Source organism: Zonotrichia leucophrys, chromosome 7 (genome assembly GCF_028769735.1).
Source record: "Zonotrichia leucophrys gambelii isolate GWCS_2022_RI chromosome 7, RI_Zleu_2.0, whole genome shotgun sequence".
Classification (NCBI taxonomy): Eukaryota; Metazoa; Chordata; class Aves; order Passeriformes; family Passerellidae; genus Zonotrichia; species Zonotrichia leucophrys.
The window spans coordinates 4,690,350-4,716,113 of NC_088177.1; the positions used below are offsets into that span (position 1 = coordinate 4,690,350).

The 25,764-nt window shown below is 42.5% G+C and overlaps 1 protein-coding gene across 6 annotated transcripts in view; it reads left to right on the top strand.

Annotated features, from left to right (window-relative positions):
* The first annotated feature begins 4,987 nt into the window (after positions 1 to 4,987).
* The window catches only part of LRP1B (LDL receptor related protein 1B), a 638,472-nt gene continuing 617,695 nt past the window's right edge, over positions 4,988 to 25,764 (top strand). For all 6 annotated transcript variants that reach the window (XM_064718934.1, XM_064718938.1, XM_064718939.1 and 3 more), the window contains exon 1: positions 4,988 to 5,237. In XM_064718934.1, the coding sequence (XP_064575004.1) occupies positions 5,156 to 5,237 (82 nt within the window). In that variant the 5' untranslated portion in view covers positions 4,988 to 5,155. The remainder of the gene's footprint in view (positions 5,238 to 25,764) is intronic.

Here is a 25,764-nt window from a genome sequence, read left to right on the forward strand (position 1 = left end):
CTGGCTAATTTGCAACATGGTCTGGTCACAAATTTTACCATGTGAGTTTGAAACAGATGGAACCAGATATTTTTATATTTTTTTCTACTTCTCATGCTTTTTCTGAGCAGTGAATGTGAACATTATTTTATTGGACAAGGACTTTCTACTCCACTCATTGGAAATAAATTTCATCTGTCCCTGCATGTGCAGGATGGTGGGTAAGGAATTTGGCCTGTTTTATATAAACATCTTAATTTATTGGGTAATAGAATGATTTGGAAGTTTCTTTTGAAAGAAATAATTTTTTTGTGCATGTGTCTCAAAATTGTCCTTTAAACAGACTTGAGAGGTGATGAGTTCTTTTCTGTTCTAATAACTTTTATGAGGCTATTTTTACGAGAATCAAACCTTGCAATCTGCATTAAGATTTCCCATTTATGCCTTCGCTAAAGCATGTCCAGTTAACTGCAAAATGTCACTTGTCCTGAGCAGATGTCTGGGTACCACAAGCTGGCGCTGAGCTGTCCTTTAGCAGAGCTGCATCAGTTCACTGCATTTCCCCTGGTGTGGGCCAGCACCACTTCTCAAGAGTTTTGCAAGAAAAAAAGAGTCAGGATTTCTTTACAATAGCTGGAAGATGGAGTTTAGTGCAGATCAAGGTCATGGTTTCCAGGTTTAGGACTTTGCCTTTTGCTTTGTCTCATTTATTGTTGCACTTGTGAGGCAGGGTCTTCACACTGGTCTGGTTTTATGTGGCTTTTAATACCTCCCAATTTATGTATTAAAGCCAGGCCGAATCATCTGGAATGCCAGGCAGCAATTTCCATCCATGACACTTGGTATGCAAATATCCACACTACAGCTCACACATGGAGAACTTTTCCTGCAGCTGTTGGAGATGCACATTCAAAAAGTCTTTAATAATGAAACCAACGTTGCACTGCAGTAATGAAAAATTCCTTCAGGGATGTTTTCTCCAGCAGGGATGGCATGTAATGCAACCCTCTGAATTCAGATAGGGCGGGTTTTTTTGTTCTGTTTTTAATCTTTGGTCTTTCTTCTCTTTTCGATCCTCTCAAATACTTTCTCCCTTCTTTCTGCTCCTGTGTCAGCTGCTGCCTGGCAACTTTTCTCTGAGTGGTGGGACAGGGCAGGGCACCCGAGCGCCTTTGGTCTGGCTGCCAGCACCATCCCCTAGCAACCAGGCCGGGCACTGTGATGCTCTGCAAAGGGCTGCACACCAGCCAGCAACCTTTGTCCCCACTGCCCCTGGCACTCCAGGCACTGATGCCACCATCCCTGCCCACCCACACAACCACCCAAGGCCGTGGTTGGTACACAATAAACAAGAGCACAACCCAGGTCTCAGTGATGCAGTCCAGGCATTTTTTAAGTGACTAATGCCCGAATTACCTTCTGGTGATAATTAATATTCCTGTGCTGGATTGTACCAGCAAGTATGAATGATTGGTTCTACTTTGTTTAATTTATCTAAATAAGAGATTTCATAATATTCTATAGCTTGATGAATTAATTTATTTAACTTGTCAGTGTTAATAACTCTGATTACCAGGAAGAAGTTATAAAGTACCCTAAGTGCGAACAGATCTCTAACAGCAGTTTTAACTTTGAATTTAACTCTGACAAGTATTTCAGTCTAGTCTCCTATGCAATTAACTTCCTTTTTTTGGCTGTAGCAAGGAAAAGAGATTCCCTGGATTCTTTTCTGTAGCTCTCCACTGTATCTGCTCTCTGTGTAACTCTCCAGTGCTTCTGATTTGGATTTTTCAAGTGGGACTGAGTGAAGACTTCAATAAATATTTGACAAGCCAGACTGGTTCCTGAGCCGTGTACCTGCTCTGGTCCTGCGTGTCTCGACATTCAGACACCACACAGAAATCTGAACACAGCTGTGTGCATTCAAACAGCAACGGCGAGGCTGGGAATGCAGAAAGTGCTTCCAGCTAACATTGCCATTCCCTCTTTTTCTCACGTCTGAGGCTAAAAAGCCTGTCATACAGCAGGTGATGGCTTGGAGCATCTGAATTATAATACATGTATAGATACTGCCTTGGATTATGGTCATTTCAGCAACATTTCAGCAAACTTTTTTTTTTTATTCATAGAATATATACATTAAAACTTTCATACAGTTCTTGGTGCAGCCTTTTTTGGACGTGGAAAGGAGAGATGAGAGTGGCAGTTACTTCTGTGTATTTTTACTGTACTGTTGAGGTCATCCCATTCCATCACATAGAGATGCACCATCCCTCCAACACTTCATAGCAATTGATGTTTAATGGAAATGAGGCTGAGGGGAATGATTTATCAAAGGTCAGCCTTTATTTGTTCAACAGCCTGTATTTAAAAATGAGACTTCTATGAGAATTCTCGCCTCATGGTGTTATCTTACAGCAAGTTACATTTTTAGGCAATTTGAAAAATAATTACTTATCAGTAATTGTGTTTTAAGTCATAATTCTCACTGTCTACTCCATATCAAAACTTTATATCCAGTAAACAAGGAGGCCATTGACTTTTATTACAAATATAATTTAAATATTTTAATAAGCTTATGTGCATATGTGATCAGCAGTATTGAAAGCAAGATCAATCAGTTCTTCAAAGTCTCTCATAAATGCTAATGTTTAAAATGGGCACTAAATGGCACCGTATCATTAAAGGAAATTATTCACGGAGAGTAGTGAGGACTGTTGTTAAACAAGTATGGAATAAGAATGAAAAGGAGCAAATTAGATGGTAGAAAAGCAGAATTTTAGCCGAGGCGTTTTTGTGAGGAGCTATGAAAGGGCAGCACGCCAATTAACAGATAATAATGTTTGGGGGAAAAGCATCACCACTTGCAACCCTGCAGACCTTGAAAACTTTGCAGAAGATGTGAGAAGTCAAGATGAAGGAAGGCAATTCTGCATAGACAGCTCCACATCCCGAGGATGCCGGGACAGCGTGTTCACTGTGAATATCTGTGTCTTTATACCATGTGACAGTCCTGGCACGGGGAAATGTCACCGATTTAATGAGGAGTTCCTTAAAACTTGGAATTCCCTGTTTTCCTTCACACATTTTTCTCACTTTGCTCCAGCGTCTACACATTTTCATATTTGAAATGAAATAGGTTGCTCAAATAAAGCCGCAATTAATGCCTAAGAGCAGCATGGTGGTGGCTTGGGGGGGTTTGAGGCAGGACACAGAGCAATCCCTTCCATAAACCCACTGGAATGATGTTCCAGTGTGACATTCAGCATGACTTCATTTTGGTTATAAAAGCAACCGATTTCCAAGACCACGGACACTGCCAGATTTTTTCATCTTTATTCAGACCTGTTTCTGTATTAGCAAAGGTTTTCTACTCTGGGATCCATAATTCTGCTCAGTTATGGCTGTATAAATACTAATTGACTGTAGGTGAATTACACAGGCTTTAAAGGCAGTAGATGAATGCAGAATTTGATCCAACTGGATTTTCCCCTTGGGCTGTAAATTCTTTTCTGTCAACAAGCAAACCTGTAACCCTCTGTGAGTCCTGACAGTCCTTGACCTCAGAGGCGACTCTGGGACCCAGACTGGGCTCTTCAGTTCTTGGGCAACTGAACTTCCCCCAGTTCAACAGATATAATGAAATATTTGATATACCACGTTGTGTACTTTTCTGTCCTTCAGCATTGCTTGGTCTGTCTGGTCCTGGAGGCCTCTTGGCCATAGTGCTTCATATAAAAGGTATTTAGGTTCTGTGCTGTGGATATAAACGTGAAGGTGAAAGAGCTGGTGCTTTACCCTTGGAATGTGAAGGTCTCAGCCATCAATATTAGCACCCGGCTGTCTTTGGAGAAAACTAATATCTGAGGATGATGTAGAAGCTTTATCACCTTTCACCTTTTAAAGGGTCTGGTTTTTTTACAAAAAGAAAACAAATGTGTGAAGACGTGATAAACTAGTTTTCGTATGGGGCCATTTCAAGGTAATACTCCTAAGTCACATAAAGTCTAAACAGGCAGTATCGACTGTGAACTGAGACTTACCTCAAGACAAAAAAGAACACTTAGAGAAGATTGAGCGGTCATTGGTTGTGTTGTTAAAGTAGCGTGAACCCCCACCTTCATTGTCTGTGAATTACTTAAAAACAAAACCCTGTTCAAGGACAGGTTGGCCGAGGCTTGGAGCCACCTGGTCTACTGGAAGGTGTCCCTGCCCTTGGCGAAGGGCTGGGAATGGATGGGCTTTAGTGTTTACCACAAAACCTCCTGCTTTGGTGTTTACCATAAAACATCAGGCGATTCCGTGGAGAGTCATTAACCAAAGCGAAATTTACCTGGGCATCTTTGGACGACGGCTTCGCGCTCACAGCCGGAGGCGGCGCGCACCGCCTTTCCTCAGCATCGCCATCCCTCAGCTTCCCACGGAAAAAGCGCTTGTGGGGTGTCTATTTTTTAAAAATATATGTATATATCTTTTTTTCTTTTTGCTAACTCACTCCTCCTCTCTCAGCCTCACTCGCCTTTGCGAATTATTATATTTTAAAAAAAGCCTAAACAAGTCCTCAAATTTCATAGCGCACCGCCGTTCCCACGCGGGGCAGGCGGCCCAGGGGCTGAGGGGCGCCTGCCTTGAGGCGGCTTCTTTTTATTTTTAATATATATATATATCTTTTTTTCTTTTTGCTAACGCACTCCTCTCCCTCAGCCTCACTCGCCTTTGCGAATTATTAAAAAAAAAGCCTAAACAAGCCCTCAAATTTCAGAGAGCGCCCCATTCCCACGCGAGGCGGGCGGCCTGAGGGCCTGAAGGGCGCCTCCCTCGAGGTGGCTTCGCGCCTCCGGCACGCGCGCGCGGTGGCCGGGGGGACGACTGTGGGGGGGGGGGGAGCGGGCGGCGCGAGCGAGCGGCGCGCGGAGCCCCGCGGGGCGGCGCGCGGAGCCGTGAGGGGCGGCGCGGGGCGGTGCGCGGGGCGGTGCGGGGCGGAGCGCGGCGCTGCCGGCCGCCGGCGCCCCGCGCTGCCCGCTCGCTGCGTGCGGCGAGCCCAGCCGCGCTCCGCGCTCCGCAAAGTGCCGCCGGTGCCGCCGCGCCTCCCCGCCCGCACAAGGCTCTGCCGCTCCGCGCCCGCGGCAGAACAGGCTCGGCTGCTCAGCCTCTGCTCCCGCACGCGCCCGCCGCGATGTCCGCGCTCCTCCTGGCCCTGGCGACGCTCTGGGGATTACCGCCCGTCGCCGAGGCGCTGGCAGCGGCAGCCCGCGGAGGTAAGGCGCGTCCGCGTCCGCGGCGGGGTGCGGAGCCGCGGAACTTTCCGCCGCTTCTGCTCGGGAAGTTTTGCTCCCTTGCGCCTTGCGCGAAGGGGCGCGGCCGCGGAGCGCACTCCTCGCTGCGCTCCGTCCCTGCGCTCCATCCCCGCTCTCCATCCCCGCGCTCCCGCACGCCTGGATTGCGGGCGCGCTGCGCCGAGTTGGGGGCGAACCTTGGCGGCGGCGAATACACGGAGTCGAGGAGCGGGATGATGTCCCCAGTGGTCCCCATGGCCTCGCCGGGCACGAATCTCGGGGTGCGATCCGAGCCGGCGACCCCCGCGGTCCCGGCCGCGCTCCCCGAGGCAGCCCTGCGGCCGGCGGGGATGTGCTGCAGGAAGGGCGAGCGCCCTCCGCTCCCCGCAACCTTCCAAAAGTTCCCTCCTCAATGTCCCCGAGTTGCCGCTCGCTCGGCGCCCGAACTTGGATTTGGGCACGGGGGCTCGGGGTCCCGCAGCCGCGGGGTGGGCGAGCGCGGAACTTCCAACTCGGTTCTGCTCAGAGAAGTCCCCGATCCGAGAGGGTCGAGGTTCCCTCGCCGGAGCGGGGCTCTGGGTTTCGTGTCGCTTATTGCACAGTCACCAGAGTGCTCTCATCTTCCTGCGAGATGTTTGAATTGGATATTTTCTAAGTATAGCCCAAGTCCGCCTTCTGTGTGGCTCAGGTGCGGGAACGGCGGTGTGCTGCTCTGACTCAGGTTTTCCTAGCGCTGTAGAAAACCCCGCTCGCCAGAAAATTGTCTGTCGGTTTCTTGTAGCCCTTCAGCTCCCAAACTGCGTGGTCTCATGAATGAGATGCCCTGGGTGATGTACGCACTCTGCGAGGGTTTAGTTAGATTTCAGTAGATTTCAGTAACTCTCTAAAGCCTTGGATTCTCACTGTCAGACATTCATCTCCTCTCCATCACGTACACATTACCTACTAAATTGTTTACTAACTGCTTACAACTCGTTTGGGTGAGTGCGGATGCCTCTGCACAGTCAGTATGGGGTATAGATTTCTGCTTCAGTCGAACTACCAAACCTCTGCCGTCCCTTTCCCGCGTAGCCATCAGAATTACATAGGTGATTCATGCTGCGAAAATGAGAAATAACTACCTATCAAGGAGGAAAGTATTGCTGCAGCATCGCAAACTTGCATGTTTAAAACGCTGCATCACAAGGTGCAGGGGTATTGCGAGGAAATGAGCACAGTGTTCCGTAAAACGGCACTTGAACAGCCAGGGAGGAAAGGGTCTCAGGAAATCTTTTCAGCTTTATGAAGGGTACATATGCTTTTGCTTTGGTTCACAAAGATTCGTGGTCGTGGTAGTGCTTGTTTGATGGAAAATATTTCAAGAACTTTCCATGGTATTCACAGAATGGTCAGATTAGATTTCAGCAACTGTAGGTTGTATCTGATTTTATGAATAAAAATCAAACTTCCAAACATTTTGTGGAATTGTTTTGGAAACTGATTTGTTGCTCTGTATTCCTTCATAGCGGTAAGCAAGTGCCAATTATGCATGAATATTAATTTCTGGTGTTTAAATTTGTTTATTTTTTCCTTTTTTTTTTATTTTTCATAGTTACCTTGCTCTGATTTAGTGTTTCACCAAAAAAAAAAAGGTGCTGCCAGCTTATATTAAAATCAATCCTATCTTAAAAGGCAGCATCCTTGTAAATCATACCAGCCCCAAAAGTGGGATAAATCAAATTTACTTAGAATCAACTAACTCATCATATCATAATGTCATGTCTTATCAAAACTGAGCATGCACAAATTATGACTTAAAAGGCATTTTGTTTCACAAAAAATGTCAAGTGGTCTCAACCTAAAAGGGATTCAGGATGAGGCATCCAGAAAGGGAATTACATTTGCACATCAGATAAACTTTATGATACAGTGCAAAAATTATTGACCATACCAAGCTGATTTTCCTTTACAGGAGGAAATTCTGAGTCACTGGAGCATGCTAAGCTTACTGTATGTGAAAGGCACTGAGATTTGGAATGCACTGAGGTTGGCCATAGGTAATAAGAGAATTGGGAAAATGTCATGGGTTGTGTTAATAGCACTGTTGTGGTAGCCATGGTAATATAACACACTGGTGAGGTGCTGTAGGGAGAGGTAACACTTTCTCTTAGATCAGTGGGCAACATCAGGAGGAAAAAAAGAGGTGGAGGGGAACCCCAGCGAAGTTTGAATTATCTAAGCCCTTTTGTCTGGGTTTGAAATACAATTAAATTCTTTCAGTCTTATCAGGTCCTCAGCCAGGTTAAAGCTCCTCTAACTTCATGTATATAAAAAAATTGTGACGAGAGAATGATATGGAGAAGGGGAGCTGCAAAAAGGGAAGTGAGCAGAAGGGAATCCAGCCAGGGAGTGTGGTAGGATAAGGGCCAAGTCCTGCTGCAGCTGAGGTTGTGCCACTGAAGCCACAGAGAGGCGATTTCCTTTCCTTCTGCTTCAGTCAGTTCTTCCTAAGGAAATGGATGGACCCACATTCCTTGCGACACTTGCAACTCCTTCACAGTAGAGCTGCAACAAATGAATTTATGGAGCCTGAGAAAAACCTTGCAAACAGTTTGGGAAGCTGAGAAGGCAACATTTGTTACCTGCTCTCCCTGCAGACGCTCTGGGGAACTTCACAGGTCCCGTCGGTGCTCTCTGGTTCTTGTGGGCGTTTCCTTCCCGCAGCTCTTCCCAGCCTTGGAGCTTCACCCTGCTCCCACACCCTTCCCTGCCATCCTTGATTTTTGTGTCTGCTGCTGTGAGCATCATTACATGGATCCACTGCCCTAATTGGAGTGATTACCTAGAGGTGATCCAAATTGCAGAGATGCCCCGGATAATGGGAGCTTGACTGGGTAATCTCGGTGTTGTCAGTGAGATGTATCCACACCAGTATTAATGAGTTGCATTGCTCGTTATTAATCGACTTGCTGTCTGTGCTGAGGCTTGTTTGTGTTGGGTTTTGGTGGCACGTCACTGCTGTCAGCAGCACTGAGCCACTGTGTTCTCCCACTCGTTCATGTGTGGTTTTAGTGTTTTGGAGCTCGCAGGCAGTGCTGGCATGGTGAAACAGCTTCTCAGCAAAGTCTTGCAGACAAGAGATGCTCCTGCAAAGGGAGACTTTATATGGGATGGGAAAATGTTGTCACATAACTTAAAACTCAAGTTCATGAGTGATGGCATATCACACGTTGTTTTTTTAAATATATTTTTTTTGCTAATCTGAAAACTGTTTTTTTTGAAGGAACGACAAATCTTCATGAATTTTACTCCTTTCTGCAGTCCCAAAAACACTTCCAAAACTTCTGTCTTCATCCCACTTAACAGGGAATTTATTGTTCTCGCAGTGTCCTTTGACCGTATTTAAGTGAAATCTAGAAGCAAATTACTTTGAAATGGAATTTTCAGGCTTAAGGTCAGGCTGGTGGGAGTTTGGATTTCTCACCCTGTGGCAGAAACACAAACCAGGCAAAATAAATTTGTCTCCTTGGGACAATTGCTGATGGCCTTCATTCCCTGGTGAGGTGCCACAGCAGGTGACTCTGCACCGGGAGCCTTTACAACACAACTTTGTCATTATTAGCAGCTTAATGCTGGAAACTGGGTGTACCAGCACTGCTGCACTTCACCAGACTGAGCTCCAGCTTGGCCATCTGTCGGAAAGCGTTCTTGAAAAAACCTACAAAAGCTGTTTCTGAGCTATACTACAGAGGTGGATGTTCCCATAGCTAACTCTGTTATGTTTTGAACATAGATATTCAGTATTAGTATCTTATGTGCAAAAAGGATGCTTTCAATATCATAATGACTTTGCTGTTTATTTATTTACCCTAAAAAAACTATTACATAAGAAACATGCCTATTACTAGAGAGGAAAAATTGCAGAGGAGGGTGAAAATATATCAAGGAATTTGGGACAGTTTTTTGCAAGATGTGTGATGTGATAAGGGTTAATTAAAGTTAGGAATAGTGGGAAATGTGCAGTTTCAGTGGCTGGCTGGTTTTGGAGGCGCTCAGTGCTGTCTGTCTGCCCTCAGCTGAGTGTGTGAGTGCACACACAGACCCCTGGCACTCCTGGAGCCTGAGCTCTGTGTGTGGGTTTCTGTGAACTGATGTTCATGTTCTCTCTTACCTGGCTTGTTCTTTCAGTGGTTTCTGAGAGCTGAAGTTTAGTAAAAAGAAAGTGGTAGAAACACACAAACTATTTAAAGGCTAAGCTGCATTTCAAAGTTCAAAACTAGGTGTTTGATGTGAAAAGACTATGTGTAAACTTGTTCTGCAGCAAGCCTTTTACTAATTTATCACAGCAGTTCTGCTGGAGCTGTGGCAGGTTGAAGGAGCTGTCCTCCAAAGGCTTGGAGAGAAGCTCTCACTTCACACAGTGCTTGCTTTGAAGAGCTGTGTGACGGCTGCTGTGTAAATCTGACTCCATGCCATGCCTTTGAGGTTCATATGGACCCCAATGTTTCTGCATTTAACCTGGCAAAACGCACATTGACTTCAGTCTGCAGGTTGGAAGTGAGTGTTCCTCCAGCACCTTCTTACAGATCCCTTACTGGTTATTTGAAGCTGAAGAAATTTGGTTTCTCCATTTTGCACTGGCTCAAAGGACTTACGTAATTGTAACTTGTGAATTTAGAATGATGGCTTTCTCTAGAAAGGCTGGCAATTTAGATAATAGAACGTTGTTTTTGTTACAGTAGCATATTTGGAATCCCAGCGTGTTGTTGCTTTTTTCTTAGTTTTTATGCATTAATCTGTTGCTTAATAGTCTTGTTCTTCAAATGCAATTAAAAAAAAATTTGCTTAGAGAACTCATTTTAATTGCACTTCCTCAAAACATTCTTAATGATGAACAGTGAAGATGAAAATAGCAGAACTTGGCTACTTCTAAGCGAGTCATACAGACTATTGAGTCTGTATTTAATGTCAGTTTGGGCTAAGTGTAGACATTGGAGAACTAGGTCTTAAATTTGTAAGTGCAATTAGGAACTAATTGGGTTTCTTTAAAAATATAATTACTCAAATAATGACTTTGCACCTTCTGTCCAACCCACTAGTTTGCTTTTTAATTGAACAAGTTGAATTTTTTTCCCCCATAAATTATCTCTATCGAAGAGACGAAAATATTTGTAAACTTTTCCCAGCTAGCTAGCCAGTTGTTGACCATAATGGGACAAATTCCCAAGATGTACCAAAACATAGTGCTGCAAAGTGATACAAATCTTCATGTTTAAGCAGTTGGTAAAATGAAATAGCCAGGATTTGTTGCTGTAGAATCAGCTGCCCAGCCCAGCCGTGGTCCTGCTGACAGGATTCCTTTGGTGAGGATGCTCTGGAGCCCCTGCAGGAGGGAAGGGCATTTTCCCAGGGGTGCTGGGCTCTGGGAGAGCAGGATTAGACCTCAGTAATGGAATTCCAATAAAACTCAGTCAGTGCCTTTTAATTAGATTTAATGGCAACTGGGAAGGATCATTAGAGATAAACACATGCTTTTGCCAGTAATACGTTCACCATGTTATTAATCTGATTTAATTTGCAAGATCCACATTGCAGGAGTAAGATTTCTCTCTGTACCTGGGAAGTGTTATATGAGCCCATTATAATTTGTTGTTGGATGTGTCATTGCTTCCCAAGCAGTATGTAAATCCAGAATTGGGCTCTGTGTGGGGTGGTTGTGAACCCTGGCAGTCTGAGGGCAGGGCTGCATGCTGGAGAGAAGGCTGTTTGAATCTTCAGAAACCGCATTTTTATTGACCATTTTGCTATAAATTGCAATGGTGTATTAATAACAAAACACTGCAATATGCAGAGTGTGCTGCTAAGTAATAGGGCTTTTTAGAGATGATGTAATGCCAGGCTGGAAGTGAGGTACGCCTGGAGATTTTTATTTCCATGCAGTTGGAAATACAGCCTAGCTCTCTGAGGCGGAAAAACAGATTACAGCATTACGAGTTCTAGATATGGTACGTTGCATCCTGAAATGCTCTTCCCAACCCGACAGTGCTCCTAAACACCTCTCCTGCTGCTTCCTGCTGAGTGATGAGGCCTTCCAGAGGAGCCAGGCAGCTGAAACTCAGCTTCACTGCAGGAACAAGGATGCACTATTTCCTTTTCTTGGAAATACCCGTGTATTTTGGGCTGTCTATTGCCTGGTTGTCTGTAGGACATCCCTTGGTAGCTTTTGGGCATGGCACTCTTGAATGACTTGCACTTCAAGTGTAGTAGAATAAGTGCTAGAAGCTAAAATCTAAGCCATCAGAATAATATCTATAATTCCTCAAAGTTTTCACTGCTGTAGGGCTCTGTTTTTAACAGCAGTTCCTAAGAGTCACTCCTGGTTTTCCTCGAATGAGCAGTGAGAATGAAAAGGTGTGGTTTGGATTTTTGCAGTGGTATTTTGGGCTGGGATGGGCTGTGTGCAAGCAAGACAAATGCCAATGCAATGCTCTGCAAATGAAGTTTTGATGTGAGGTGCTCTGTCTAGAAGATTGTTCTGTGAACGCATGGACACGCTCCCACAGCAATTCCCATGTGATTTTCTCATAAAGCTTTCTGATTGTAATTTACCTGCCTGAAAACTAACAAAAATATCTTGTGAGTGCTACTTTTTAAAATACAGTTTTGATATTGTCCAATAGTTTTGGCTGCTGTTTATAATTTTCTCAGAGGCTGTGATGTGGTGTAGAACACTTGAGTCTCCACCTCCCTTAACATGCAGGAAAGTATTTTTCCTCAAGTGAAGTTCTTCTCAATGATTCTAAGGCACTGGAAGTACCAAAAAAACCACAATTTCTGATACATCTCTCTTAGTGTATAATTTTTTTTTTTTTTTGAGAAATGCTGTAGTGTTGTGTAGTCAAAAGAAAGTGAGTTTGAAAAAGTTACATTAATGCCAGAAGATGACAAAAATCACAACAATTTTCTACATGATAGGTAGATCTCCACAAAACACCTTCCTCTTTTTGCTTGCAAATACAGGGAAGATAAAAGAAGAGAGAGCAAAGTAAGTTCATTGCTGGTTGGATGCTCTTTTGCATATGCAAACACACACTGATTTATCCAAAGTATATTGGTATTTGTGTAAAGCTGTGTGCTTAGGAAATCAAAGTGTGTCATTTGCCAATGAGACTTTTTCCTCTCTGGAGCAAAACATTTTTTATGTTTTGTAAACAAATAGATTTCAAACCTCCATGAAGACCACTGAAGTCAATGGATTCTTTGTTATGTCCTTGTTGTAATAGAATCAGGTTGCATCTAAGTATACAAGAACTTTTAAAAATTTTATTTAAATTTCACTGGAAATTCTTTATTAGATGACCTCTAATTAAATTACATTGTCTGTATTGCCCTATGACTTTTATGCAAGAAATACCTATTTCTTGAAATATTTTTATTCAAATAGTTGGTTCAATTTTGTGGGGTTTCTTAAACTGAACCCATGTTCATATTTTTCTTCTCTAATTTTAAATTATATGCATCACATGCATGATTACTTCTCATTTCAGAATTTTTAATAATCCTCTAGAAGAGGAGTTATTGCATGAATTATTTTAATAAAGTTAATTTGATTTTTTTTCATGTAAAAACATCTGGTTTTGCTAGGAAACTGCCTTCTTGTGAGGTCAGAAAATTCCAGACAGCTCAATATGCTAAGATGTGTATGGTCTGCAAGTCATTGGTTGGTTAAACCTAATTTTCTATACAGAAAGATCTGCTGGTCTTCTACATGATGCACTACCCTTTTCTTCATAAAAAAGGCATATTGGCTTTGGAGATGTGGAAGGATTGTAAAGGTGGCACCTTCTCACTCTGCACATCAGCTCCCTATGAATCTTTGCAGATTTATCCAAGGATGAGCATGACTGACCTTCTTTTGGAACCTGTCCTAAAGCAGCTGTTTTTCCAGCACTATTTAGTAAAGTATAATGAGGGGTAGGTCAAGCCTGTGTGTTCTCCAGTGCTGACAGTCATATATCTCCTGGAGGGAAACTGGCCTGCCTTCCAAATTCATCAGAAACACTTGGTTTAAAAGAGGTTTATTTTGTGTAACTATTGAAGTTGCTTTTTCTGAGGGATGTTTGCAGGCAGTGGGAGTTTAAGAGTACATGGAGTGGAGGAAGGCTGCAAAGTGGAATTTTTTCTCCTTGAGCCCAAGTCCTAAGCCAAGTGTTTTTATTTTTATATTTAGATTTCAGAAAGAATGGTGAGCAGCAAATGGTTTCTCCATAGTGGTATCTTACAGTAAAGAGTCTTAGACAAAACTCTTGAGGCTGCAATGTTAAATCCTGTGCAGGGGAGATGAAACAGGTCTGGATTATAAAAGTGTGAAAACTTAAGTGCTGTCCCAGGCCTACAGCTTGTGTGTTCCTTTGGAAACAAAGGTGTTCTGTGTTGGAGCACAAAGGTGGTTTGGAGGCTCACCTGAGCAGGTGCTGCTGTAGGGCTGCTGTGAACACTTCTGTGAGAATACATTGCACATATATACATGTGTATATAGAACCTAGAGGGGGAGGCATGAGAGGTGCTGTGCTAAGCACAGCAAAGCCAGGAGTACCAGGGCCTTTTTCAGCAGATAGAATCTGATGCCCTCACCCAAGTGGCCCATTATCACATTTCTTCAAACTGGAGCAAGCTATTCAGGTCAGTGTGTGTGTACAGACCCACCTGAATGAATTCCTCAGCCTGCACTTGCTGTGTTACATTTCTTTCTCTGCGTTTCCAGTGGCTGTGAGTTGAGTAGAGTTGACAGTACACAATATTACCTATTTACTCTGTAGATTATACTCCTCTGGAGAATTGGTGTCAGCTAATCTGGTACTTCTGCATTTTCAGAGACCTGTGAACTGCATCTCCAGTAGTATTGCAGGAGTGTCAGATCTAAATTCCTATAATTTTCTTATTTACCTTGGATTTCTGGGCCTCTGTGTCCAGGTCTCCAGCCTTTGACACTTATTTTGTCCTGTGAATCGTTTGCTTTCTGTGCAGAAATTCTCTCTGTCAGTATCCAATTTTGGCCACTCTTAGGGCGGTAAGAAGTTCGAAGCAGATGGTTGTCAACAGATGATGACAAAATTCTGAAATACGGCTCTGATACAAACTGTGAGGCTGAGTATTTAAAGCCTGTTTGAAGCACATTCGAGTGTATAAAGCCTGCTTGTGTTTCTAATGCTATTGCTACCTTTGCTGTGGAATATTCTCGGAACAATTCATAAGTTCCATATTTTTTTCTGCAAACAGCATAACTCCTCACACCAATTAGTGGTGTTCAGTAATGAGTATATGAACCATGTTATGATTTTATGTCAGTTAGAATTGTTAAATGCTCCTTGATGAAGCCATGCTGATTTTCATTAATTGGTGGCCTGTCTTCCCACAATGGCATCACACTGTGTCAGAAGTGCCTCACAAAAACTTGTAACATAACTAAACTCTCAGTGATTGCCCATGATTGCCATTCTGCTGTTGACTGCTGCTCTGAAGACTTACCAGCAAAAAGACTTGAAAATTCAGGAGATTTTAATAAGTGGCTGTGAGCCTTAGGAGCATAACTAAAAGCATTTGCATAAAATGAGCGCTGAGATCCGGTAGGTGTGGCACAGCTCGGATCCTTCCACTGCATTCATTCCCTTTGCTAATCCAGCAGCTCAAAGAAATTGGAGTGCATTAAAGGCTGTTTACGTGGCTATGAAAAGCATGATGCAAATATGCAAATTCAAGAGCGCATCTTCCACAAGTTTATATATCTTAATGAAAAATGTCAGAGCGTAATATATCAACAGTCTGCTTCGCCCCACAGTAGCCAGTTTTTTCTAAAGATAGCACAGCATGTCCTTGGTGTGCTACTAGGAGTAAATTAACACAGCAGTGTGTTTGTTCTGAAGTCAGCTGATGATTCTGCTGCTGATTTTTGGGGAGGAAGGACTTGTCTGCTGATGGTGGTCATCTTGAACTGCTTACCACTTATTCATGCACAAAAGTAATTTCCCCTCAGTGGTATTAAAAAACATCTTTATTTAATTTCTTTTGGTATCCTGTTTTCTGTTGAGTGGAAAAGTTGCCCCAGCTGAGTGGAAATCTTGGATTGTGTATCATGGGACACCTGAGAAGCATAAGCTGGCCATGGGTGTTTTGCTGGTGGGCCAGCAGAGTGGTGACTCCCACTGATTTGGTGACTCCCACTGGTTTGCATCTGATTTCGCCTCACGAATTCTGGTTTCATCTTGAGTAGGATATCTCTCTCTTTTTTCCTTTTTTTCCTTCCCTATCAAATTTACAGACTCTCATGTCTGGGAAATTCCCTTACAGCCTCAGGAGGCCAGGTGCTGCCGAGCTCATCGGAGAGTCACAGCTGTTGGTGGTACAGGTGTCTGTCGAATGCTGTGTTTTCATTTGGGGTTTGCAGCCACAGGGAAAAAAAACAAACTGGAAGTGAATGGAGGAAGGTTACTTGTTAAATTACAGCATTATTTTATTTGATGGGAAGCTAAAAAGGCATGTCCAGTACCAAAAAAAATCCCTAACAGTCTCCACAGTGCTTCTGAACTGAAAAGAACTTGTGCTGCTGAATACGTGAAGAGTTAAGCAGCAACATTTGGTATGTGCAAGTATTGTCTTTGATAAGCCATGGGGAAATCAACATCTTTTCTTTCTTTCCTGAAAATACAGGAGGCTTCTTGAAGCACTTGCTTTTGGGAATGAGTGTATTAGTGAAGAGTTCATGGATGATCCTGATCTAATTTTTATAGAAATGAATGGTAACCCACTCTGGGACCTCAAGTCTGTGTGGGTGTATTTTACATTCACCTCCCTTATTCTAGACTTATAGAATTCTTTTTAATTTTTTATTTTTCCCCCACTGATAAATAAGTGAAGTTTAAAAGTAATTCATCCCAATAGGAATCACTACCACTGTAAGGAGGGGAAAAAAAGAAGGCAGCAGTAGTGCAGTGATGTTTCAATAACACCATGTAATCCCCCCATACTTCAGTAATAAAGCTGCATGGGCTGCAGTCAGCTTTCCTGACAGCACCTTTCTGTTGACATCTTTCTGTCAGAAAAGATGAAGTGAAGAGTAAAACCTAACTCTGTTTTCTCTTATGCTAAATGTATTCTGCAAAGCTTTGGTGAAATACAAAGCGTGTGGACTTTGCAGATAGTGTTTGCATTTGGGACTTGTGGGAAAATTTATGTGAACTTTGTGCTGTGGGAATGGTTGCCCTTTAAAGCAATTGGTTATATTTAATGTAAATACATACCTCAAAACTGTATTTGGTGGAGTGCTCTGTTCTTTAGAGCTCTTTTGTTTTTAGGGGCAGAAGTGTGTAATGACTGGTATAAACCGAGTTTTTACAATTTGGTCGGCTTGGGTGCACAGAGTTAACATTTTTTTGCCCTGAGAAGTCTGTTAGTGTTTAAAAGCAGCAGACAAACCCAAAAGCCTGTCAAAGTAAGCCAGAGTACTTTGCAGTTGTCGGCTGAAACCGTCTAATAACATAGTCCAAAAGCTCATTAATATTGATTTTCTTAATTCTCTCAATAACCTGAACATTTGTTCTAATTACAAGAGGAATAAAAAGCAGACTAACAGGTTCTTAGATGTCAAAGTCTGTTGGACCACAAAGCATCCAAAAGGATATCCTTCAGAAGGAATAAGTGGGAGCTATGAGTATGAATTTCATTAGCCAGTAATAATATGCATACCCATACTTGGGGGAGAAACACCTCTCAAAACATCTCCTTCCTGCTGGACCTCTGGGGCTCGTACACTTGCCAAGGTCACAGCTCCTGCCTCCCTTTGCAGCCTTTTCTGCACAAGGGGCTGGGGAAAGTTATGGAAAAACTGGTAAATTATGGTTTTTTTTGCAAGGAAAATACCTGAGCAGCTGGGACTAGGTAAAGCACCTCTGGAAGGAGTGGGGTTGGGCTCCTGTTTCTCCTGTGATGGTGGTGGAGAAGGGCAGCTCATGGTGTGGTCTTCTGATTCATGTGAATGATGCAGGCATCAAGAATAGCATTAGTTCTTGGAGCAATTTTAAATATGAGCTAAGTATTCTCCTTAAGAAAAAAAAAAGAAAATAAAAGGAAGCATTTGTATTTTTCTAGGTAGTCTTTAATGTTATATAATGGGGAAGAAAATCTCTCTTTTGTCCTTAGTAACCCTTTGATTGCCAGAGAATCTGATCTGAGACGTCTTCTGTGCTGGTGATGCTGATGATGCTGATCCTGGAGTGAGGGGTCAGGGATGGACCCTGGCCCACCTGGGCTGCACCCTGCTCCTCCCCAGGGGAGGCTGCCCCCTCCTCAGACCTTCCCTGTCAGTCCCAGAGTACCACATCCAGTTTGTGTTGGGTTTGAACCAACAAGGAGGGAAACAGAGAGGGGAAACCTTTGCAGAGCTTGGGCACGGCAATGCAGTCCCTGAGGCTGAGGTTGTTCTTCCTCCCCCTCTCTCATCAGGTGGGTGCTGATAAAGCTTGAGATCCCTCTTCAATTTTATTAAAATTCTTTTGGAGAAGACAGCCTGATAATAGCCCAAGGAGGAGAAATGGTGTCCCAGGAAAGGCAATGGTGTTGCTGAAGAAGGAAAATCTGAAGGATTTTCTTGCCTGGGTGCTGGGCTTCGTGCACAGGAAGAAAGGAAAGGCTTCATCAATCTCCCTCTTATTAAACTGGCACAGCTAATATATTCTGCTAAAATGTGTTCATCATGCTGTTTAAAACAGCCAGGTTAGAAATCTACTGACAATAAATGAAGATTTATTGGTGTTTGTGTCATTGGGGCACCTGAGACAGGTTTGGAATACTAACTGGAATTTGTGAAAGGGGAAAAAACTGTTTTGGTGCCATTTAATTAACTATCTGGCCAATATTTCTCCTTTTTATTGTAAAATCTGTAAGTTGCAACTGGCTGCAAAAGTACTCTTGTGCAACTCTGCCAACAGTTAACAAATAAACACATTAATACAGAAAGTCTTGTAGAGATCCATATGTACTGGATAAAACCATACCTTGAACTGCAGAGATGGCTTATTTTAACAAACCAGCAAGCTAGAAGATAATAATTGTATTTTATGTATCTCTTAGCAAGTGTGGCTGTGCAGGATAACTGAAATCAGTACAAATATGAGCAATATTTTTTTTTAGCTGAAGTCATACCTGAAGCCCGATGTAAATAACCTATTTTGTGCAAGTCCCAGATACTTTTATTGCTTCGTCTCTGTATTGTGTTGTTATTCGAAGCAATAGCACTGTAGGCTGTGATCCAAATACAGAGCTGCAAGTCTTCACATTTTTACCAAAATTTGAATCAAGTTTGTGGATTAAGGCCTAACAAAATTTATTGAGGTTAAAAGAAAAGCATTTTCTGGAGAGTTGATTTATGTAAACATTTAGATAGTTTGTCCAAGCAGTCTTGACTGAGAGATAGCACTATGGATCATGACTTGAGACACTTTCTGGGATCCACAGAAGTTCAAACTGGGAGTTTGTGTGCTCTGCTGGTCACTGTTCCTCTCCCACCTTCCCATGGTGGGAGTGCTGCCCTGCAGGGCTGCAGCTCCCTGACCTTTGAGGAGATTGTTCCTGCTGTTTGGGGAGCTGCGAGCACAAAGGGAAAATTGTGATTTTTATCACTCAAGGTCAAAGCATTGACACCAAATGACTGGTTTGTGTTTTAGCTTAAAATGCTGCAGACAGCACATTATGGGCAAGGATATGCAAAGCTCACCTTGACTGTGAGATCTACCAAAGGGGGAAATATCTGAGCCTGCCTCGTGATGCATGAAATGCTGTGGCAGGCAACTGTTTTGAGGAGATGGAGACCAAGTTTTGTAAGCATTAAAAAAAAAAAAAAGAAAAGAAATCCAAAGCTGAATTAACTTTATTCTCTCTCTTGCAGCTGCTGGAGCTCTTGCAGTCCCTCTGGTCAGGCTTCCAGCGGGAGCTCTCGGGTTGGAAGGTTAACGACTCATTTACTAAGCAGTGCCATTTTCTTTCATTTTTCATCTGCAATTATCTCTACTCCTCTAAAAACTGAAAGGCCCTTCCAAAACATATCGTACTGATGCATTATTGCTGTCAATTAGTTATTAAATCATAGATCTTTAAAAGTGAAATCCAAATATGCATGAATTTATTCGGCTGCTGCACAGCCACTCCATTAGAGAAGTGATGAGTATGTGATATCCAGGCAGCTCGGAATATTGGCAGATGTTTCTTAATAAGGATCATAGTGCTCATTTGAATTGTCATTTTTGGGGGATTCTGGAGGGAGGATGGATACTGAAGGAAGCACCTTGAGGATGGTGCAGTAGAGCAGCATAGCAGATCCTGCTGTGGGATTGTTTGTGGGGTGTAACTTTCTGGGGTAAGAGCTCGGTGTGAGAGCTGGAGACAATCAGGGTGAGCAGTTGAGATGGCAATGCCTTCTGTGTAGGGGTGGCAAGATTAGAAAAGAGCCACATCCTGGTTACAGGGATGATGTCAAGGAAAGAGGCATTGCCAATAATTTGTAAGTCATAGGCCTAAAGACTGAAATAGTGGTGTGGTGGTTTCAGGGAATGGAAGGTGATGAGGGCAAAAACCAGATTTTTTCACAGCTGTTTGATATGGTATTCGTGTTCATTTCTGAATTCCTTAAATTAGCAGTTTCACTTTTCTGCTATCTACTATACTTTGACTCTTAACTGAATTAAGTTGCATTATAAATGACATCTTTCCACAGTTGGAATACAGGTTAGCACTCCCAAGAGGGGTGCTTTAATGAGGTTGTTGCTATGACAGCTCAGCTTCAGGTAGCACATGTGCCACTTCAGAATACCCTCTCTCCCCTCAAAACATTGCAGCAACTTCTGCGAGGGCATTTTGGAACTTTCAGTGTTATTTATGACCAGCATTTTCTATTTCTCTTCTTCTAATAATGCAGCTGAGGTTTTGTGTTTGTTTCTGCTTTTATTCCTGCAGTGTTAATAGCAGTGCAGGACTTGACAAGTTAAAGAAACGAGGAGGTGTTGGTTCTTTGGCAGTTTCAAAGGATGCTCTGAGGACAAGTCAAAACATTTACAGAAAGAACAGGTGCAAACATTACAGTGTTTACAGTGGAAATGTATGGGGCCTGGGCTTCTGAAATTCACATAAAAAAACTTCACAGTAGATGGAAATTGTTTATTACCTCCTTGGACACTCGGTAGGAATACAGACATTCCTGTTGGGATTCAGCCTTGTAGGTGCCTGCAGGGATTTCTCTCTGCAGAGGAGCTGGCTGTGGTCTGTGGCCAGGCTGTGTGATGGCTCTCAGTACCCCAAGGATGTTAAATCATGCTGTTGTGTTTCTCAGAAACACTCTGAGGTTGTGTTTGCTTTGCACTGCTGTCTGCTAGAATCATGAGGCTGCCTGGGAAGGCAAGAAAAGTCTTTCCTATTAAAAACCAATTCACCCCATCCTTGCCTTTCTACACGGGCTCTGCTCTTGTCGAGTGCCAATTTTTGCACAGTTAAATGTGGGTAAGGTAGTTCCAAGCTCAAGGCTTTGAACCTCAGTGTGGTCCAAAGACTGACACTAGTATTTTTGAAAACAAAAACAAAAACCAACCAGAAATAGCAGAAGTCCTAACCACAGTTTAACGAAGTTATTCCACAAAGATGTTGGAACAGCCTTTAGGACGCATGGTGTCAGAGTTAGCACTCTGTATTGTGAGTATTGCTCTGTTCTTGCTTGCCCATGAAATGACAAAATGTCATGTTTAAACTCAAGTGAGCAGCTCTAAAATGCATTTCTGCTGCCTCAGTGTTTTCTAGTTGCTTTGTAGACACAAGAGACTTTATTGTTGAGTCTCCTCTTCCTTCCAAGCTGTGAATGTGCGTTTTTAGATGTATGACACTGACATACAGAAAGGAGTTATAGTCAAATCTGACATGACCTATATAAATATTGCCTTAAACACTGGCCTGGATGAAAAGGCTTTTTCCCTTTCCAAAGGTATTCAGTTTTCGTGTTTGCTTAGCTGTGCATTGTTGCAGTTGCTTCTCATTGGATATGTGTCTCTACCCACCAGTGAGTGCTCTGTCTTCTCAGTACCTGTCGGAAATAAATTTCTTTGTCACTACTCATGTCAATGAAATTAAACCCAGGGAGATGCTCAACAACTACACAACCAGAATGCTTTGCCATTTTGAAGTTATTTGGCTTAAAAGATTTTTTTGTTTTGTTTGCTACTGCCTTAGAAACTGTGCACTGTAATGATCTGGATTCATTTCTTTCGAGTGTTTTATTGAAAGCTAAAACACCTTGGGACTAAAGAGTAAAAAGGCTGGCTTTATAAATCAATGCTTCTTTGTATGTATTATGCTATTTACTACTCATCCAGGTATAGTAAATTTTTACAAATGCAAAATCATTCAGCTGTATCCAGATTGGTTTAAAAGGTGCTGATGAGAACAGTTACGTTTTTTGCAGGTTCTGATAATACTGTTTGCCATAATTGTGCTTGTTCCAGTTCCTTTCTGTGACCATGCTGAAAGTGCAATTTATCTGTAATTTTAATGACCAGTAAATAGGTCCAAATATTCCTCACATTATGCTCTTTTTCCTATTCTCTATTTGACTTGCTTGGCCATTAGTGCCACTTATTCTCAGATCATAATGTTGCCTTGTCTGGTAAGAAGGTGAGATGGAGATTAGGAGTTTTCACCCTCGCAGAAAAACACAGCAGAAAAAGCAAACCCAGCACCCAGGGTGCCTCGACAAAAGGAGACCAGATGCAGAGTGGAAAGCACATGGTGCAGATTCTGGCTTCTCCCTGCAAAGATTGCTGCAAGAACAGAAAGCACGCTGTGATTTATTCTCGTGGCAAAAAATCCGCAAATGGAACAAAGAGTACAGAAATCTCAATATGTTGTTGCTAATACAATTTACATTTAGAACAGTGTGTCCTCCTTCACCACCATGCTCTATCTGAGCATAGCTAAGTTCACCTAGTCTATAGCTTGAACTGCAGTCAGAGCTTCCACTAAATGAACATCTGAAATTTAATGGTAATTATATAGCTTCTAAAAAAATTAATTCCCCATGTGTTATATTTGTTCAGTAGTTGTCTCCATGTATAATATTATCAAATTATTATGCTGTCTCTCAAAGACATAAATCACATCATTTTTACACAGACCAGAAAATGACTTGCACTTAATGACATGTTTATCTGTGTATATATGGTAGATTTTAAATTGAACAGTTCCAGACATAATTTTCCTAATATTTGTTAATCCATCTTTAATTAAAATGTTAATTACTAATCCAGATATCACACAGAGAAAAATCAGCCTACAGTAAACTGTGCCTTATTTGCACAAGGACAAAACCCCTGCATTTACATGTCAGTCTGCTCCTCTCAGTTTCAGCATCGTCACTTTTCATGTGTGATAACCAACTAAAAACATATTGGTGAGTTATTGTACTCATTGCTTACCCCCAGAAACTGCTGTGGGGGAGTCCAGGGGGGTGTGGAGTTAATTTAGTCCTAGTTAAAAATTCCCAAAGTAGGGTCTGAAGCACTCTTTGATGGATTTTTTAGCCCAGAATGGCTTCTGCCAGTGCTGCTGTGGCTGCAGTTGCCCCTGACAGTTCCTGGGATAGAAAACACTGCTGAAATCGTGTCCTGTGTAGCCCAGAACAAAACCCCCTCTGTGTCTGAGCCCTGTATTCCAGAAGCCAGACCCAGGCTATCCTGTTTTCCAGCCAAGGGTGAGGGAAGGTAAAGTTAGCTAGATGGAAGTTGCACTTGCCATGTCAGAAAAGTGCATTAAGGTTAAGTTGCTTTGGAAGGCTGGGGTGAGGAAGACTCACTCGTGCTTTTCCTCACTAAGATCCAATCTGTATGCAGCTCAGTTTACTGATATTTTTATTTGTGCTACTCCATACAGAGAGTTCCAGCACTTCACACCTAACAAGACATAATCCTGTGATTCCCTGTGCAGAGTTGCACATGTAGCTGCAACCACGAAGGCTTTTGTTTGTGTATGTGAATTAAAATACCTTGTTGACAGAAGGTAATTACAATCTCCAAGACTGGAAAAAAAAAAATGTTATGCTTGTAAAAATTAGGAAATATGAGTTGTTCAGATTTCTTGCCTTGTATATATATTTTTCATCTGTCATTAATGACATTGTTAGGGACAATCCCGTTTAAACAGATTTCATGCGACTTTTTCAGAGTTATTGTGATCAAATTGTAAACCCTTTAAATCACACAAGAATTTTCAGGCAAAGCCATATAATTAATGAGCAAAATAAAGACTTGCCTATAGTGTGCCATCTGTTGATTTTTATTTAATTAGAAACTAATTTTCATAAGTCTGTCTCACTTATATAAAATGTATACTAATAGTTAGATTTTAAAAAAGAGTATTTTTTAAAGTCTGAGAGGAAAAACATTTTGTCAAATATGTCTTGAATATTAAGTATTGCTAAATAGTATTTAACAAAAATCACATCTCTTGATTCCAGAACCCTTAACAATCTGTTCCTATTTGGGATTTGTCTGAATACTACTGAAAGGGCTTGAGCTTTTGGGTTTCAGATGTACTTTCTTCATATTTTTTAACCTGTTCATTTTTTCATCAAAGGAGGTCACCTCTTCACCTTTCTTTTAATCTTTCCTCCCTTTCATTCCCCTTATTCCAGTGTTCTTTCCAGCTTGTGAAAGTCACTTAATCTCTGTTTGAAGCTGTACCTGATTTGCTCCGGCAGCACGGCTCCTCTTAGCAAGTTCATCCACGTGGATAAAGAGGAGGCTGCCTTTGACATTTTTGCTGCACCAGGAGGATGCAGCCCTGCCTTGTCCAAGAGCTACAAACAAGAGGTTATTTTGGGAATGCCATGGATTGGTGTGTATCACCCTGCCTTGCTTTGCAGTCACCGAGTCTTTGAGACGTGTTGGGATATCTGCTATCAGTGCATGAATAATGCTGCTATTTATAACTTGTTTGCAGGCAAGAGAGACCTGTCCTGGCCCTGGCCACCACGGGAGGCAGTCTGTCTGCATGGAAATTGAGTTTGTTTTGGTCCCTTGCTAAAAACAGTCCAGGCTCCACCACTCCTCAAGGTGAGGAGGTGTCTGTGAGCTGTCCCTTGGCCAGGCACAGCTCTCTCTGTGCCCAGGTGAGCCCAAAGCCAGGCTCCTGGGGGAGCTCTTGTCTTTCCCATGCCAAGTCCTTAAACCTTCTTAGCTACAAACCTGCACACAAGCACGGTGAGAACATGGCCATCCTCCCACCTGGCATCTTTATTCCTGCAACCTCCTTGGAAATGGATTTTCTTCCCCCTGGTCTCCTTATGTCTGGTCTGCTGAGCACAGGCAGGGCGCTGGGGCTCTGGAGCTCGCTGGCTTGTGCCTCACTTGTATTATTTCCTTTTGTTCCTAGACACAGCAGATTAAGAATTGCTTCCTCTCCCCCTTGCATGGTAAGCCAGGACTAACAAAAACTAAAGATAAATCTGTTACTGCAGCTATTGCCTGTTAGGGAATGGGGCGAGGGAAAAGGTTCAGGATTGGCAGCTAATAGACACGTAAAACTCATCTTCACAAGATATTCCCAAAGTCATTATTCAGTGAAGAATCTTATAAATGAGGGGGTTACTTAGCAATTGCATTCTCAAGTATAATACATTTTTCACTTAATTTGCCTTTGCAAGCTGATTTTTCTTGAACCTACAAAATTGAATTCCTTCCTAAGTGGAGGACCAGTTACCAAAAGAGTGTGAGATGTATATTGGGTGTATGTTGATTTGGGGGTTATCTGGTAAAGGAAAAAAGATGCTTTCAGCAAGAGAGCATGCAGATAAATAAAAATTTGTCCTTAGATGAGATCAAGACACCCAATCTGTGAATGTGAGGAGCTGCCAGACTTCAAATGTCACCTCTTAACTCATGATGAATGTGGGTCTAAAGGTGAACAGACTGGAAAACTGTTGGAGTAGGTGTTTTTAAAAAAAAAAAAAAGAAGAAAAAAAAACAAAACAGGTTTCTCTTAGCATGATTGCAGGGAAGGTTGGGAAGTCTGACTCAACTGTAGTGAGTAAAATGGCCAGAGGAGTCCTCAGGTCTTGAACCAAAAAAATATTAGGGTGAGATAGGTAGTTTTAGGAAAAAAAGGATGAATGAAAGGTGGGAGATGACCTTAATTTCTTAAGAGTATTTTCTTTTTCTTTCCTTGTTCTACATTAATAGCTCTACTCTGTAAAGCTCCTGCATTTATTCTGGAATAACCATCCCTGGAGCCTCAGCATTTTTATTGAAATACATTTTGAAAAAAGCTCTAAATGGAAGTTTAGCAACCCCTCTCCTCCAATAAAGATTGTTCAATAAAATCAAAACTGTATTCCTTGGCCCAAATCCATGTGTCTGATTCTGCACAGATGCAGAGCAAAACCTGCTGCAAGACAAGGAGGGCATCCACCACATGAACTTTGTCCTTGTTTCTTGTTTTCTTTTAC